The 13684-nt window shown below is 47.8% G+C and overlaps 1 protein-coding gene across 1 annotated transcript in view; it reads left to right on the forward strand.

Moving 5' to 3' along the window:
* Nucleotides 1-5688: 5688 nt before the first annotated feature.
* Nucleotides 5689-13684, forward strand: part of LOC138067690 (uncharacterized) — a 104817-nt gene continuing 96821 nt past the window's right edge. The window contains exons 1-2 of the mRNA XM_068949552.1: nucleotides 5689-5864; nucleotides 6749-6846. Of these exons, the coding sequence (XP_068805653.1) occupies nucleotides 5689-5864; nucleotides 6749-6846 (274 nt within the window). The remainder of the gene's footprint in view (nucleotides 5865-6748; nucleotides 6847-13684) is intronic.

Below are 13684 nucleotides of genomic sequence, written 5' to 3' on the forward strand. Positions count from 1 at the left end.
GAGTGCAAAGACCCGTGAAAATGATTAATAAAGAACAAAAACCAGACCCCGAGACAGGGTCAGTTCCAAGCCTCCTCTGCAATTGTAGGCGCGCTCTCTGCCGCCTGGGAAAAGTCTCACGCTTTATTGGGGTAGGTTTGCTCACCTGAAGCTGAAAACGCATGCTTCAAACTGCTTCACACCCAGGGTGCAGTTTGTATAAGGGTTAAGAGCATCTCCAGGTATAAATTGCAGGGACTCCATCCACATCATGAGGCTATGCTCCTGTATGTGGCTGGGAAGTCTGGTCCAGATACTTCAAAATAAGTGAATGGGACTGTACTTGCATGGGTAGGGAAGTGCTTCTGGGCCTGCATACATTGCTTTCTCCCTGCAGTTTGCCATTGTGCTTGATAGTAACCTCTTTTCTCTTGCTCTGTCAGTGAGAAAGTCCCAGGTGCCTCATAGCCTGGATTTCTATGTATGAGGCTTCTTTGATCCTCCCTCTACTCTCTGAGAGCAGTAGTTTTTTTGCCTGTGGTGTGTGTTGGAGCTCTGGAAGCGTTTGGGGTTAAGTCAAGAAGTGGTTTGGAGCAGTCTGTACTGTGCAAAAGGGAAGTCTGTGCAGGCAAAGACTCCTCTGGAGACAGTATAGCCCCAAAGATTAATGGCCGTCACGTAGAGTATAAATGGAAGGAAAATATGTTCTGTTTGGGATTATGAGTTGAAACCTGCCTTCTGCTACTGCTTCTCTGGGTTACTGCCAGCCCACTGCCTCCAGCGGGTGGCTGGAGAGCTCCCAGCACAGGGAACCGCTGTGGCCAGGGCTGCGTCTCCCCTGGCAGGGGCTGCATGTTGGCCTGCTGCAGTGTTGCCAGGGAGGAGGGGATGAGCAGGGATCAGAGAAGCTGCCTCTCCTCTGGCTCACCGCAAGGGCTCGAGCCCTGCAAATGTGCCTAAAGAGATGTAAAGCCCAGTACAGATAGAAACAGCACTGTCCAAGCTCAAATGCTTTCTTGCACGTGCCCTTGGCTAGTGTGAAGTACCGTAATGTATGACTCAACGCCGTTCCCTCTGGGGGAAATTTTGGTGCTGATTTAGCATGAGCAGGATAGCAGCCCTGACTTGACGGGTCCTTCCCTCTGGCCCTGCATCTTCTGATCAGCCACCCCGTGCTGAGCATTATGCCAAAGCGGAGAATAACTGTTCATCTGTGGTTCACCATCTGCCCCAAAGGGGTGCCCAGTCCTGAGTTACAGGTGGTGTTGCTGTGCTCATGTCTAATTTCCTGGGTGATAAATCTTGGCCTTGTTGGGATATCACTGAGAAAAGGGAGCTGCTCTCCGCTTAGCTAATCCTGACTTGTAGGACCATTCCCCAGGGGTCCTCGAGGCCTCCAGATCCAAGGGGCTACCTGTGACCTCTCGTAATCTTCAGCTGCTATAGAAGATACAGCTCTTCAAGCTTATTGTGCAGTTGGCATGATGAGATCCCAGTTCTGTTGTACTAGGGCAGCAGCAATCATTAATATGAAGAATTATATGGAAATCAATAAGAGAGACCGCTAACACTTAATGAAATTGGCCTCTTTTTCTATTCAGCTAATAGTCAGTCCTGGGAGGGGAGAACATGGAAACATATGGCACCAGAAATGCTACTTGGGCAGTCACAAAGCCCTTCTGCTTTCCTCAGATGAATGACTAACCACTTCCATTTTACAAGGCATTGGATTACATCCACGTCATTCAGGAACAAACCTGTTTTAACTTTACATGATGATGGAAAAGGGAATTGTCAGTGAACTGGAAGTCATCAACTCCGTGCTAGGTTATTGTGTTCCCGCAGGGAATCTTTGCAAAGCAGTTTGAAAATCCCCCCTCTCTCCTTATTCACAGCTAAAATAATGAATTAGAGGAAGGTAACAGGGGAGACAGAGGCTCAAAACACTTCTGCCAGACTCGCTGAGGTAACCTGCCATCCCGTAAATTGTAGGAGAACAAGCCTGGCTATAACCAACAGAGAAATAGCAAAGCCATTGACTCTTACCAGGGCCTTGAGGTTCACAAGTCGAGGGTTTGGGTGTTTGTTGTTGTTTGCACTTTGCTGCTGTATTATGTACCTGCTCAGTTGCTATCTTACTCAGCAGAAACGCCTTTGGTTCTGATTTTGAGTCAAATGAGGTCTTATTCTAACTTGTTAGTAGTCTGTGATTTCTGGTTGCTTTTGTCATTAATTTAGAGGGCAGAAAGAGGTGTGTGTGTGTGTGGGGGGGGGTTTGGAAGGGCCAAGGAGCCTGAGTTGAAATGCTGGGATTTTCTACCATTTTGTATGTGTAGGCATCCACGTGTGGAGGTATCTGCTGGATACCCACCGTGTTTGTCAGGAGACGTGGAACTCATCTGAGGCGTTCTGCTGCAATGCCGTAGCGGTACTCTTCTTCTGCCTTGCCTACCTCCCCTTTTCCTACCTCTTTGAAACCAGGGGCTGATTCTTGCCCTGCTTCAATGCCGTGTTTTTCCACCGATCCCAGAGACTTATCTCTGCTTTACACCTGGGCAGCAGAGAGCACGCCTCAGCCTTTACCCAGCTCCTATCTCTGGTGTTGCAGGCGCCCCGCTCAAAACAAGGCAGCAGCCTGAAATCCTAACAAGAGGGCTGGTAGCGAGCACCGAATTCTCCACTAACGTTTTCCCTTATCTTTGCAGGGATTCAGACTCCAGTGTGCCAGCCTCTCTCCTTCAGCGTTCAAGAACATGTTTATTCTTTCACTGCAAATCATTTTCCAGTTGTTGCTCAGGGAGAGGTGGGAAGGGACTGGTCTGAGTTTCCCAGGCTGAGATCTGGCTTGCGAAGGGCCGGTTTGTGCTTCTGGGTCACTGCAAAAGAGACGCTGATGACCTGCATCAGACAGAGGTCTTGGCTAACCTCTACGTGCTGGCGCTGTTGTATCTCACTGGTAGTGGAAAGCCCTTAACTAAAAGGAAAAACAGCATGGAAGCTTCTACCTCTCTTTTTGAAGAAAAAAAAAAAAAGGTTTGATGAAGGCAGACCTTACAACCTACCCAAGGTGGTTGCTTTCCCAGAGGACTGAATTCCTGATGACCATTTTCGTTCAGACTTAGCTTCCTGTCATGGGTCATTTCTCTGGTTCGCTTGGCAAACATGCACAAGGGATTATGCCTTGTAACAAGCTGTTTGTGGCTATAGCACTGAAGGAGCGGGAGGTACCCATGTTTCAAGCCACCTCCTTCCCCATGCACAAATGGTCTTACTGCCTGCAGTCCTCCCAGAAGCAAGACAAGATTTGTAGGAGGTAATAGCTCATGCTAGATTAGCCTATAGATTTGGGAAAAAGCAGACAAGCCATTCTTCAGGCTAAAACCATATCATTTTTCCCCCAGTTGTATCAGTGCTGTTTTTTGCTGTATCTGAGCATTACCTATAACTAGCTGATAAAAGACATGCACCGTGGTCCTGATGCTATCCAACACTGCGAGATAGCGTAGGAATCGCATAAAAAAGGCCAAAGGCAAAACCTGAATTTGATTAAAAAACAAAATACAAACTCAAGACAATCCACACCCTGAACAACCAACCATCCGAATCCCCCCTCCCTCTGAGAGGCACTGGGTCATGGTGGGGAGGGAGGGTGCAGAGAAGACAGGCAGATTTGGGTACCGGGCTGTAGGAACTGAGTTCACTCCACGTGTTGTGCTTCCCAAGTGGCCTCTATGGCAAAAACCAAGCTCCCCAGGGACGGTTGCTGCTGGGTCATCTTCAGGCGCTCCCTCATCAAGGCATCACTTAATAAAACCAGGGACTAGCTGGACACGTTGGACCTTAGTTTGACAAAACCTTCCTGCTATGCCTATTTTTGGCAGCAATCTGTGATCTGGTTTAGTCCGATTCCTATGCGCCTCTGCCTGAACGCACCTTGGCAGGGGATCCCTGCTCAGATGGGGGCTGCCCATCAGTACTCCCTTATGCAATTGCTTGCAGCAGTATGAAGGCCCTTTTTTTCCTTTTTCCTTTTCTTTTCTTTTCTTTCTTTCTTTTTTTTTTTTTTTTTTTTTTTTTTTTTGCTACAAAGCATCCCTGGAAGTACATTTCACAGGCAGCTCATGAGAACCAGGATTGCATATAACCCTGTTCTGGTCCACATTTGACAGATTGAACCTTTGCTTTTTCTGAAACTCCTCAGAGATAATACCATAGCTATTTGAAGCCTCTGTTGTTTTACAGTGTAATCTACATATTTTTATATTTTCTCCCTGGCTGCAGCAGCTGTAGTTATCTCTGTACCAGTCTAATATGGATTAGTAATATATCATGAGGGTAAAATTACAGGTTTTTTTTCCAGTGCCAGACATTCGGAAGCATCTGGTTAGCTAGAGAGGTACCCAGCGTAGATAAATCATGTTTAAAAAGCTTGCAAATCTTTTTTTTTTACTGCCATTTTTTCTTTTTCGTTTTGATTTTCATGCTTCCGCCTCCTGGGGCATCTCCCCAGCTGGCTGTGGGGGAGTGATTGTCGGTGGAAGCGCAGCCCAGCTGATGCTCCGCTGGAAAGACAAGGAAGTTAGTGGAAAGACTCTGAATTCGGTTTGTTGCCTTGTTTGCTGGGGACTGCCTTTAAAGGCCGAATCTTCTCCTAAAGTGAGTTTCCTTTTGCTCCTTTGGCAAAATAAACATTTATTTTGCATGAGGTTCTCTTCAGACCATCTGTTCCCTTCATTTAAAACCTGACTTTTAAGCTGTGCTTTGTAAATGTGTAGTATTATTACAGCAGGACTGATACCAGCGCTTATATAGTAATTCCCTGCTCCTCCTTACGGCGTGATGCTCCTTTCAGCAGCTTATATGTTTGTCAAACTTGGCCTGTTGGGGCTGGAATTTTCCACCTGAGGTGTCTGCCTTGGATCAAACTTCTTTTTGGGAAATATCAGCTCAGAACGATCCAGTCATTTCTAAGAATTGGACTGTGGAAACCAAATAATTTAGTCCCCATTAAAGAAATTCTGGCTCCCTTTTCTGGAAAAGGCAAGGCGCTGCATACTTTGGAGCAGAAACTTTGAAATGTAGGAGTGAGGTGAGATGGGTCTATGCATTGGAGGTGCGTTTTTTGTTGCCTCTGCAAATATCTACGCAAATCTGACCAAAACACACCTACTGTTTGCAAATGCTTGAAAAAGCCCTCTTGGAGCTTTGCAGCTAAATTCCCTGAAGATGCCATATATATGGGCCACATTTTATTGTGCCAATATCGGCTTCTGTACCCAGGAATCAAGAGCAGAAGTGTCCATTCTTTTGTATTTGTGCAAGCCCAAGGGCATTGGTCTGAAAGCGATGAGCAGCCTGTCCCCGGGGGGAACTGGATCTCCTTTAAGTGGCTTCCAGTGGGATGAAAGGGACAGTGCAGTGGCTGGAAACATGGTCGGTTTGCATTTCATGCTTTTATCATTACTTGAGAGCAGTTCTGTTTTTTTTTTGTTTTAAGAAAAGAAGAAGAAGAAGAAAGGCCATCTGACAAAGGGGAGGAAGTTTTATGATTTTCAGAACATGTAAAAGTCTGAATGAGCTAATTATAGCCAGGGTGTGCCTGGGGTGATCCATTGCCCTAAAAAACCTTGGGGATGCCAAGTAGCCTGCTGGAACAAGGGATCTGGTTTCATTCAGGTGGCAGGAATCACCTGTGGTCCAAGATGCAGCATGTGCTTGTGTCAAAGAGCAGCACTGGGAAAGAACCGGCATGGGAAGGAGCATCTAGGTGAAGTACACGCTGGGCCACCTGCAGCCTGGGACTTGCTCTTTGAGAAGGAGGAGGTGATGCCTCTACCTGTGCCCATATGCCTTGCTGCTGAGCCAGGGGACTCTTGTGCTTGCAGGTGGGCCATTATCTCCTTCAGCACCTGCTTTGGGTTAATTTTCCCTGGAAAGGTGGGCAGGCTCAAACCCGGTGTTTATGAGAACCCCAAACCAAAGAGATCCTTTGTGCTGCTAGTTGGGGCCTGGGAGAGTGCTCCTCTCCCTGGCAGATTAGCAACCTGCTCTTTAGTTGCTGTGGATCTGCTTGTGCCATTGCTGATGTGGATGTCATGCGTGTGCTGTGTTGGTCCCAATGCTCGTCCTAGCCTCGCCGAAGTCGTCGGGGAAGGGCGTATGTGTCAATTAACCCCCTGAGCCTGGTGAGAGGCATGGAAGACAGGAGATGAATGTGGTGGGAGTCAGGCTGCAGCGCAAGGAACCAGGTCTACTGTGTTTGGCCAGAAGTGAGCCCAGGTGCACAGTGTGAGCTTACCTAGCAGTAATGCAATGCTGAATTTGAGCCTTAAGTGTGTCTGCCCCTGGCCAGCTAGTACAGAGGCGGCTTGTGCAATTAGCTGTGTCTGCTGGGGGGTAACGAGGAGATGGCAGCATGGAATGCGGTGGCTGCCGACTAGGAGAGGTTGGCTGTGGTGGCTGGCACAAAACACGGTGTGGGAGCTGCCATTAGTACCCCAGTGTCTCCTCTGCTAGCCTATGCCAGCAGGCAGTGTCAGGGACTGCTAAAGGAGGACAGTTCAGCAGAGCTGGGGATGGATGGATGCTCTCAGATGGTGCTGGGTGTGCTGGTCATATGGCTATCTTCCTCAACTAGAGTACATCAAGAGCTGTTCCTTTGAAGCAAATGGCATTGTGCACTCAGAAGGCCACTCTGAGATGGAGACTGGGCCCTGTGTTATATTAATGACGTGACTGCACATGATTTTCTTCTCGACTTTTTTTGCAGTAAAGTCTGGGACACCTGCAGGAGACTGAAGAACGGTTCTAGCGCTGGCGTTTCCTTCCTACTCTGGGACTATTGCCCTTCAAACAGAGCCATTCCAGGTAGGATTTCCAAAGTGTTTAAACACTCAAGGGAAACTCTTCCAGAAACTCTAACAGGGAAACATATCACCTTCCCCTGGGTCAAGGGAAGGCCTTGAAATCCATGGCATAAGATTTTCCCCAGGGCCAGAGCAACAGAGCAGCAGTGCTGCAGCTGCATGTGCCCACTGCAGATTGCCGTGGGCCCTTCCCCTTGCACGTGGCAGCCTGGCACCTCCTTCCCTGTTGATTTAGCCCTACTGCTAGTGCTTGGGCAGGTAGAGCCTGGCAGGACCGGTGAGCTGTCACCTCCCAGGCAGAACAAATGTGATACAGGTGGCAAAGCTGTCGTGTATTGGGGGCTAATTGCAGAGGGGTGACAGAGGTCAGGCTTTTATAGGGGTGACTCTGTTCTCATGGCTGTAGGGCCTCTGTTCCCATCTCTCACAGACCCCTTGCCCTTGGCTCCTAATCGCTTCACCAGCATCTGCCTTGTCTCTTCCACCTCTGCCTTTGATAGCAGCAGCGGGTGGTGGGGGGGGACAGAAAAAACTGGGTGCTGAGTGTGAGGCCAAGAGCTGTGTCTGACAGGTTACCTCAAAAGGAGGACAAGGGCATTTTTGTCTCCGAAGAAACCCTGGAAGTGAGGATAACCAAGACTTGAGTTTTTAGCCTTGGATATGTGAGCTAGAGGTCGGGCCTGTTGTCTTTCGGCTGATGGGCAGTTAAACTCCCTGAATGCGTTGTCTGCCTGAATGTGATAAGATAGGAGGGTGCGGGTGAAATATAATCGATGCTTTCTGGACGCACTGTATCCTGGGGATTTACGTTAGGGAATGGCGCAATAGGAGATCTCCCTTGTAACATCCTTTATGTTCAGTTCACAACTGATTTGCTCCCAACGAATGAAGACGTGCGCAATCTGCATGAGAAAAGCTTGCAAAGAGACAAGGGCCCTGCCGGTTTCAGCTGTGAGATCTGATACGATAACGTGTGTATGTGCGTATAGTAACTGGGTGGGCTCGGAAAAGCCTTTTTGGCTGCAGTACAACTTCCAAGGAGAGTGTGAGACACAGCCTGACTGCAAGAGCAGGTTTGGTAGCAGAGAGCTGAAAACTTGCCGTGGCTGGGCCTGATGCTGTAGTCCTGACTCGATATGCAACATCTGTCTGACCTGATTCTGCAGGGCTTGGTGGCAGAATCTATGTATGCAAAGAAAAGCCATGGCTTGCAAGAAGCACAACCGTCCCTAATAGTACAGAACTTGAGCTGCATCGCTATCCTTCCTGTGACAAAGGCAGGAACAGCATTTTGGTGATGCAGAACTCTAGAGGATGCTGCGGCAAGGAGGACGTTCCCAAAGTTTGTAATTGTACACATTGAGAGGGAGAGAAAATGCCTGAGCCTGTAGTGGCAATATAGTGAGAGGCTCTCTTTCAGCAGTGGCATAAGGCTCCCCTGTAACTGCGAGGAGATGGGCGCTCCTGAGGTACTGGAGAACCAGGTGAGAAGAGCGTCAAGGGACCCTAGTGGCTCCTAGTGTGCCTTTTGTGAGGGAAGTGCCTTTTGGATTTCAGCCACCTACTCGGGACCTGAGCCATGTGCTTAAAATCATGCGTGTGCATGCCCTTGCCAGCCAGGGGAGTGCCACCACCTCTCCCAGGACAGGTGGATTGTATTTGCCTTGTGCCCTGCTGCAGGAGAGGCTACTCCTGCTGCAGGGACAGTGATGTGGCAAAGCCGTAGTGTAGGGTAAGGGGAGATCAGAGGGTCTTGCAGCCTTTGAGAGGAAATGGAGGAGGAGAGGGGCTCTGACAGCTCTCCCCAGCTCTTGCTGTACACGTCCCTCCTTTGGCCAAGCTGGGCGCTGGCCCTTGCATTGTCTCTGGCAACTGTTGCCCTTGGCAGTGTCCTCTCTGCCTGCCTGTTTGAAAGGCACAAGCCTTTCTTGTAGCAGACTGAAGAGGAGGGTGTTTTGCTGGTGTTATTTTACATCCACTTGTCCTGGCCTTTCTTAGTGCTCTCATCTCCTAATTAATCTGTCTCTTGCTGCTTTTTCAGTCCTGCTGCACTTGGAAATCTCTCTTTAAGTGCAGGGCATTACTCAGCAGAGAATTTACCCAAGTAGATTAGGGCAAGGCAGGAAGAGCTTCTGATTGTGCTGTATCTGTAACATAGGTGTTAAAGATGTATTTGTGAGCCAGTCAGAGGAGAATGCTGAGGAAATCCTGTTTGGGTTAATCTTGCTTAATTTTATGATCAAAAACATATGGCTGGCCATCTGGTGCTTCTTACAATCAAAGATCTCACAATTAACAGTAATTTACTTGCCCTGAGACTTTCATGATCTTCCCATGTGTTTTTTTTTTCCTTCAACATTAATATGTGTGGTCCCCTCCTACAGCACTGATGGTTGTAAGCCCAGCCCTGGAGTTGCCTGTAGAAGGTTGTAGTGGAGAATCATGCGGGGTTCCTGGTCTCCGTCCCCCGGAGGGATCTGGGCTCCTGCTGGACCATCTAGTTACACTTCTGAAAACAGAGGCAGGCAGCATGTCTTCTGCTTTGCAAACCCTATATGAACCAGGCTCAGGACAAGCTAAGTGAACGCCCTACATTCATAGGTAGGAATATATCCATCATAGCAAGGGAAATAATAGTGCAATTAAGGGGAATATACAAATCGGATCTGCATTTTTCCGCGAGGCTCTAGGATTTCTTCAGGGTTCAAAAGGATCATAGCTAAAGCAGGTTTTCTGTTGCAGTTTAAGTTACTGAAAGTCATTAAACAAAAAGCAAATGATCTGCTGCACTGTGAAAGCTTTCTGAGGGACTTGGCAGCAAAACAGGATGTGGAATAAAACCCACCAGGCAAATGTGCTGTTCTTCTGTGCAGCCTTTCGATCAGGAAGCTTAGAGAACCTCCCTGGATTCATCCTACTTGACATGTTTAGTAGTAATCTCAGGTCTGAGAGGCAACAACCAACTGCAGAACCAGACACCATGGGGCTAGCTCATCCTGGTTTATCCCATGGATAAAATTGGTTCTTTGTGACATGCAGTATAATAGAGGTTCTTTCTATTTCTGGTAACAGTAAGTAATCTGCAGTCAGAAGGCAGAAATATCCTACCTTTCAGGATGACAGGAGCCATATCTGGACTTGCAATAGCATTTGGGAATGCTGGATTCTTAGGCAGTGCTGGTGCTGTACAAAATGACATTTCTTCCTCTGAAATGCCAGTCTGCTGGTTCAATTGTGTTATTTCCAGGGAGGATATTGATGACTGGTGGCAGCCTTGTCAATAACTTCATGTCTCTGCTGAATGTGTCCTTCTCCAACCACCTCCCTAGGTTAATGGTATGAAAAAATGAATTCCAGATGAGAGATCTGGATACCAGTAGGCAAGAACTCTCCCAGGCATTCCTATGAGATTGCTAGATGTGTTTACTATCCTAATACTTTTTTGCTCTATTTGAGGAAAAATAATTGAGCTCATCTCCTCCACAAAATTGCTGCCTTTGTGTGTATTTGGTGTATCGGTGCTAGCTTGATCAGTGAATCAAGTCATGGATCAAAAAGATATATTCAGATACCAGCGTGTGTTAGACTGCTGTTATGCTCTGTCCTCCAAGTTGTTTATTTAAATAGAGAGCTTTCTGAAGGGCAAGAGCTCATTTTAATGGGGCTCCCAAGGGGGCCTTGCCATCGATTGGATCTGCAAAGCTAACAGGTATAGAATTTCACATCATTCCAACAGTCAAATTATCAGATCTCAGTGGTGCAGCTTGGGAGTGGATCTGACATTCATCCAGAGTAGTTCACCATCCAGTCTAGATAACAGCAGTTAGAAAAACAAAGTGATTAGTGGAATAGCATGAGCACACAGGTCAATAACATGGTTATTATTAGAGCAGTGGAAAAATGCTACGTGTTATGATTTGAGAACTGTGTGCATGAACATTTCTAGGTAAATGTTAAGTAAAGTGCAGAACGTACTTTGGGCTTTCTCCACCATCTCCCTCTTCCTATTCCTATTTTTTCTCTTTCCTGGTGGGACCAGGACAACCTCTCATGTCCTCCAAGGATTTATTATTTTCCAGTGCAGCCTGTATGTACAACACTTTTTTCCGAAGGATAAGAAAGGATGATCTGAAGGTTAGGACGTAGGCCTCGGGCAGGTAGCCTCCAGTGGATGTCCCCCTCTTCCTGGGCTGTGTCACTTTGAGACGTCGTTAGGGATGTGATTATGAGGGCTGATAGCTGTGGTCCAAACTCTGTCAGGTTTGCCCATCTTCGCAGGTGTTTCTGTGGAATGGCTGGTGGTGCTGGAGCTCTCTGAGTGGGATAAACATGCCCTGTCCTTGTTCCTGCTGCCAGCCCAGCCCAGCCTCTAGCAGAGCTAGCTTCTGTCTTCTCAATGCACGTGCTGTGAGCCTGGGCCAGCAGTGCAGGCCATGAGAAGTACCCAACCTGCTCTTCACCTTGCCTTGTGAACGCTTAGTCTTAGGGTCTGCCTGACCTGTAGTGCCATTAGTGCTGTTCACCTTGGCAGTGGGAAGCCTCAATGCCCCCGAGAACCTCCAGTGCTGTTTTGAAGGGACCATGCTATCCCTGCTAGCCAGAGGAAAGTCAAGAGGCACTGGGGACAAATAGAGGATGGTGAATCAGCCCTGCCAGGAAGTGAACCTTGTTTTTTAGGAGAACTGGATCTTGCCAGCACAATAGCTAGATTACAAAGCAATTTCCTCCAATTACCTTCTCTGTCAAACCCCTCTGTCATCTGACACTATGAAAGCTTGGATTCAAATTCATTGTGAATTGGGGCGATGACACCAGAGATTTCTAAATTAATATCCTGCCAAGAGGAATTGAACTTGTTTTCTCCAGTCATGTCAGTTCTGATTCCTCTGCTTGTCAGAGAAAACTTTGGCCTGCCATCTGGTTTCCGGGGCATGGGTTAGGGAAATAACACACTGCTCAGCCCAGCACGTTGAATTTGCTGTGTATTTGCTGTAGGATAATATGGGAGAGCTTTCACACTGGGCCCTTCTTGGCACTTGGGAAAGAGCAAGTGGGAAGACAGCAGGGGCAGGGTATTGAAGAGAAAGAGAGGAAACGATCTCCTTGAAACAGTGCCTCATGTAAATGCAGCTGTTTGCAGCATCCTCCCCAGTGTGGTGGGAGTCATGCAAAGGGAGAAATGGTCTCTACCCTGATGCCCTAAAGAGTAGGGCAGAAGGCAGGGGAAGAGGCAGATTATGCACAGGGGAAGAGAGTATGATGAAGGGATGCCTTACTCCAGAAAAATTGGTTCATAGGCTACCTTTATACTGGAAAAGAAGATGGTTTTGTAGTCCCCATGGAACAAAATGGAGCTAGGGCAGTGTTAGGAAGTAAATTGTGCAGCTAATTGATGACTGTGTCCGTTTTCTTGGCCCCCATTCGCTCTTCTGAAAGAGAAGTAGTGAAGATGTAGAGAAAAAACATCTAAAGCTTGGAGTTACCTCTAACCAGAAGTTAGGATCGTGCTTTAGCCTCCCTTGTTAGCTTTGTGCTTCTGCCCATCTGGAAGGTAGCACTGTGATGTCCACATTCTCCACACATAGCTCAGTGCTGGAGGGGATTGTCACCAATGACGAGGAGTTATTGTCACAGTGACTTCTTGTGTGCTGAAATGCAATGGCACATCTCTCCTTTCTATTTATTTGCCAGGACTGCCTAAGACTCCTTGCCTTTAAACCAGTCAGTTCTGAAAAACAGATGTGGTATTGCATTTGCAGTGTTCTTAGAAACCCACAGCACACAGGACTGGGAGGAATTACTGTCCTACTTGTGTCTTCCTGGTAGAAATGTGCTCAGCCATTCTGGGTTAGTTTCTAAGACCACAATCCTCAAGTGACTTCTGTTTGCTCAATAGGCTGGATTAGATATGTTCAAATGAATACAGAAGGACTCCTTTGTGCTGTAACATCTATGGGCCTTAAAACTTCCAGGAAAGGAGGAGCATGGTTATCAGCTGCTGCTCTTGATGCTACACAATAGCGTTCTGGTGGCCGTGTTACCTGATGCTGAAGAACTTATGGGTCGAGAAATAATCTGGGACATGGATCTCCACAAACAATTCACAAATGCCCTTCAGTTGCAAAGCAGGGGTAACCCCACCCTTACCCCTCCCCACCCAACAGACAGGTATTACATGTATGGATCTAGATAAACAGCTATATCTCAAAGGGCTGTTGTGACAACATTATCTTTAACAGGTACCCCATCTTATGGATTTAAGATATGCTTTGGGTACTGTTTAAGGGTGAGCTGTTAATGGGAATACTGAGGATTTGGAAGGTAAGCTGCCTTGTGACCCTACAGCAGGTGATGAGGTTGGTGGGAACTGGGAAGGATCTGCTTTTGCTTATCATTTTGCAGACAGGCCAGGACAGGGCCTTCAGCAAGGGGAGGAGCAGGATGTCTCTGTCTGCCTGTAACACTAGGTGAGTCCAGCTCAACTCTGCCAGGCACCGAGCTGTCCCCTGGATGTGTCCTGCCCTGGGAGCGGATCTTGGGGCGCCACGTAGGCAGCGGGCTCCTTTACCAAAGTGCGCTGGCAAGAGGTGGAGCTAGGGATGCCAAATAATGCAGGCCCTCAGAGCTAGTAAAGCTGCTGTGAAGGAAGCTGGTGTGGGTTGCTAGGAGAGAGAAGCTCCAGAAGAAGAAATCCTGGTAGGAGCCACCTGTCTGAGTGACTCACTGTGTGCGTGGTGAAGGGCCTTTTGGGCATGCAAAACTGAGCGCTGTGTGGGTGATTGATTGTGTCTGTCCTCTTAGCTGTTCTCCCTTGCCCCGTTCTCTTCCTACAGCTGTGT

Source organism: Struthio camelus, chromosome 6 (genome assembly GCF_040807025.1).
Source record: "Struthio camelus isolate bStrCam1 chromosome 6, bStrCam1.hap1, whole genome shotgun sequence".
Classification (NCBI taxonomy): Eukaryota; Metazoa; Chordata; class Aves; order Struthioniformes; family Struthionidae; genus Struthio; species Struthio camelus.